This window comes from Protomyctophum parallelum (assembly GCF_964188405.1).
Source record: "Protomyctophum parallelum genome assembly, chromosome: 5".
Taxonomy (NCBI): Eukaryota; Metazoa; Chordata; class Actinopteri; order Myctophiformes; family Myctophidae; genus Protomyctophum; species Protomyctophum parallelum.
The window spans coordinates 25937804-25941631 of NC_139702.1; the positions used below are offsets into that span (position 1 = coordinate 25937804).

Here is a 3828-nt window from a genome sequence, read left to right on the forward strand (position 1 = left end):
GTGTATGTGTGCGTGTGCGTGCACGTGTGTGTGCGCGCGTGGCGGCGTGTTGCATGTGGCCTACAAACCAAAGTTGACTTTTCTCTTACATAGGACACAATGTTCCAAGTGTGTTTTATCACCAGAGTTGCTGTTTTCCTGACTACAGTACAAAATACATGCACTATGCTGCAGCATGACGTTGGTCAGTTGCAGAATGGTGTGTGTGTGTGTGTGTGTGTGTGTGTGTGTGTGTGTGTGTGGGGGGGGGGGGGGGGGGTAGCATAGTATTTCCATTTGTTTTCATTGCATCCCTTAAAGGAGCAATTCACGCATTTCCAAGTTGTTTTCTCCCCAACTTAGTTGTCATGCCACACATTAAACATTATGTTATAATTTAGCTATTGAAAAATAGCAGTTCTACAAGCTCATAGCGCGCCACCGAGTGGCGCACTACGAGCTTGTAGGTCTGCTATTTTTGAAAAATCTTTAAATTGTGTCGCAAATCATTGAATATATATTTCAGAGTGAACGTTTTTAACTAAAATCTTTGCTTCTGGGGTGGGGGGGGGTCCCTGGAACTACATATTTTGAGATGGGGGTCCGTGGCCCAATAGAGATAATTCTGGGGGTCCTTGACATGAAAAAGGTTGAGCACCACTGACATAGAAACATGGGTTTAGAAGCCTTTTTTTTAGAAGCCTTTTTTTCAATTGACCTCAGTCCAAAATGGGTTAATTGTCCCTCTCAGTTCAGCACCAGCAATAGAGCGTCCCTCCCCCTTTCAGAACGACGAGTGGCCCAGGAAATGAATCGCAATGCATTTCTCCCATAGGATTTTCTTTAAGTATTTATTTAAAGACGGTTAAGCCGCGGACAAAGCCAACTCGGATCGTGACAAATCATGACAATGAACACAATGTTTTGGGCCGATCAAATAATTTATAAGAAGAAAAACAAAACAAATAGTGTTGTCTCCTGCCTTTATTTTCTTCTTTCTAATGATTTGATCGGCCCAAAATATTGTGTTCATTGTCATGATTTGTCACGATCCGAGTTGGCTTTGTCCGTGGCGTAACCGTCTTTAAATAAATACTTAAAGAAAATCCTATGGGAGAAATGCATTGCATTTCATTTCCTGGGCCACTCGTCGTTCTGAAAGGGGGAGGGACTGCGACGCTCTATAAAACGCTGGTATAGCAAACCATAGGGCAGTGAAGTGTGTGTGTGTGTGTGTGTGTGTGTGTGTGTGTGTGTGTGTGTGTGTGTGTGTGTGTGTGTGTGTGTGTGTGTGTGTGTGTGTGTGTGTGTGTGTGTCACCAGGCAAACCCGGTGAGAATTACGTCACAGATCCCACTTACGTCATATACCGACACTGTTATTTAAAGCCGTGCATTCTGCCAAGGAACACGATTAATTGACAGACACAGAGACATAGATTATAGATCCACAACAGCCTTATCCCATTTAAACTGACAGTGACTTAGACATTTTTGTGAATCAAGTACTAACTTTAGAGAAATAAGTACAAAGCATCACGTTTTGGAGTTTTTTAAGAGACATTAAAGACGGTTCCTGAACCAAGAACCTGGGGGGGGACACCGCAGGAGACCTCCCACAAAAAGTATTGACAATCGGATTGAGTGTTAAACCCCTCCGGGTATAAAGTGAAGGTGATTTTGGTGACCGAATGGAGAATGGCCGCCGGCCGCCGGAAGAGAGAGAGACGTGGACCCATCAGATGGACTTCATCCTGGCCTGCGTGGGCTTCGCCGTGGGCCTGGGCAACGTGTGGCGCTTCCCCTACCTGTGCTACAAGAACGGCGGCGGCGTCTTCCTCATCCCCTACGTGCTGATGGTGTTCGCCGGCGCCATCCCCGTCTTCTTCCTGGAGATCGCCATGGGCCAGTTCATGAAGGCGGGGAGCATCGACGTGTGGAACATCGCCCCACTGTTCAAGGGCCTGGGCGTCGCGTCCATGGTCATCGTGTTCTGGTGCAACGCGTACTACGTCATGGTCCTGGTCTGGGCCCTCTACTACTTCGTCAAGTCCATGGCCTCCACCCTCCCGTGGACCACCTGCGACAACGACTGGAACACGGAGAGGTGCGTGAACAACACCGCCGTGGAGAGCTACTGTCAGAGCAACCCCCAGGGAGGTCTCAACAACGTGACCTGTCGGGACCTGCGGCCGTCCATCGTGGAGTTCTGGGAGAACAAGGTGCTGAACATCTCCGGCGGCCTGCACGAGCCCGGCACCATCAACTGGGAGCTGCTGCTGTGTCTGCTGACCGTCTGGGTCGTCGTGTACCTGTGTGTGTGGAAGGGCGTCAAGTCCAGCGGCAAGGTTGTGTACTTCACGGCCACCTTCCCCTACGTGATCCTCTTCGTCTTATTGGTCAAAGGAGTCACGCTTCCCGGAGCGTCCGACGGCATCGTGTACTACCTCAAGCCCGACTGGTCCAAGCTGGGCCAGGCGCAGGTGTGGATCGACGCCGGGACTCAGATCTTCTTCTCCTACGCCATCGGGCTGGGCGCGCTGAACGCCCTGGGCAGCTACAACAGGTTCCACTACGACTGCTACAAGGACACCTTCGTCCTGGCGCTGATAAACAGCGGCACCAGTTTCCTGGCAGGGTTCGTGGTCTTCAGCATCCTGGGGTTCATGGCCCACGAGCAGAACGTGCACATCTCCCAGGTGGCCGAGTCGGGGCCTGGCCTGGCGTTCATCGCGTACCCCAAAGCCGTGAGCCTGATGCCCTTCGCGCCCTTCTGGGCCGTCCTGTTTTTCTTCATGCTGCTCCTGCTGGGGTTGGACAGCCAGTTCGTGGGCGTCGAGGGCTTCATAACGGGCATCCTCGACTTGTTCCCGGACAAATACTGCCACCGCTACCGGCGGGAGATCTCCGTGGGGGTGTTCTGTGCGCTGTGGCTCCTCATCGACCTCTCCATGATCACGCAGGGGGGCATGTACGTGTTCCAGATGTTTGACTTCTACTCCGCCAGCGGGATGACCCTCCTCTGGCAGGCGTTCTGGCAGTGCATGGTGGTCGCCTGGGTCTACGGGGCCGACCGCTTCATGGACGACGTCGCGCGCATGATCGGCTACAGGCCGTGTCCGTGGATGAAGTGGTGCTGGTGCTTCATCACGCCCAGTATCTGCATGGCCATTTTCCTGTTCAACCTGGTCAACTATCAGCCGCTGACCTACAACATCACGTACAAGTATCCGTGGTGGGGACAGGCGATCGGCTGGTGTCTGGCTCTGTCCTCCATGCTGTGCATACCCTTCTTCACCGTCTACAAGCTCCTGAGAGCCAAGGGCACGTTCAGGGAGCGCTGGGTGAAGCTGACCGCTCCGGTATGGAGCCCTCATCATCTGGAGTACATGTCCCGAGACGCGGACGCGCGCTCGTCCGCGTCGCCGGGGACGGACGACGACCAGAGACCCTCGTCCAACTCGGACAACTCCGCCGCGGACGATGAGAGAACGCTGCCCATCATCAGGTCACGACATGAGAGCGTCTAGGACCGTTTTCTCAAACCGTTTAATTTCAAGGACAACCCCTAGCTGGCTCTGACACTCAAGTTCATGTGCCCGAGACGGAGATTGATAATCTCCGTCAAATTAGTGCTATGAAAACTGATCGCATCGCTCCACAGCCTATAGAGGCACTTGTTGACGATGGGCACATTTTATTATACAAGACGACATGACGGGCGTCATCTAGACAAGGGAGCGCTTGTCTAGTTTCTTTGTTATTGTTCATTATGCAGATATTTTATTGTTTACTACTGCTGCTACAATGATGAGGAACTGCCTTCCGGAGATCGTGGGAGCTATAGTGG

The 3828-nt window shown here is 52.2% G+C and overlaps 1 protein-coding gene across 1 annotated transcript; it reads left to right on the forward strand.

Moving 5' to 3' along the window:
* Positions 1–1702: 1702 nt before the first annotated feature.
* On the forward strand, positions 1703–3508 carry LOC310858285 (sodium- and chloride-dependent creatine transporter 1-like; the record flags this gene model as incomplete). Its single annotated transcript, XM_083764391.1, has 1 exon — positions 1703–3508. Exon 1 carries the CDS (start codon positions 1721–1723, stop codon positions 3506–3508), a length of 1788 nt encoding a protein of 595 aa, XP_083620517.1. The 5' UTR covers positions 1703–1720.
* Positions 3509–3828: the final 320 nt, after the last annotated feature.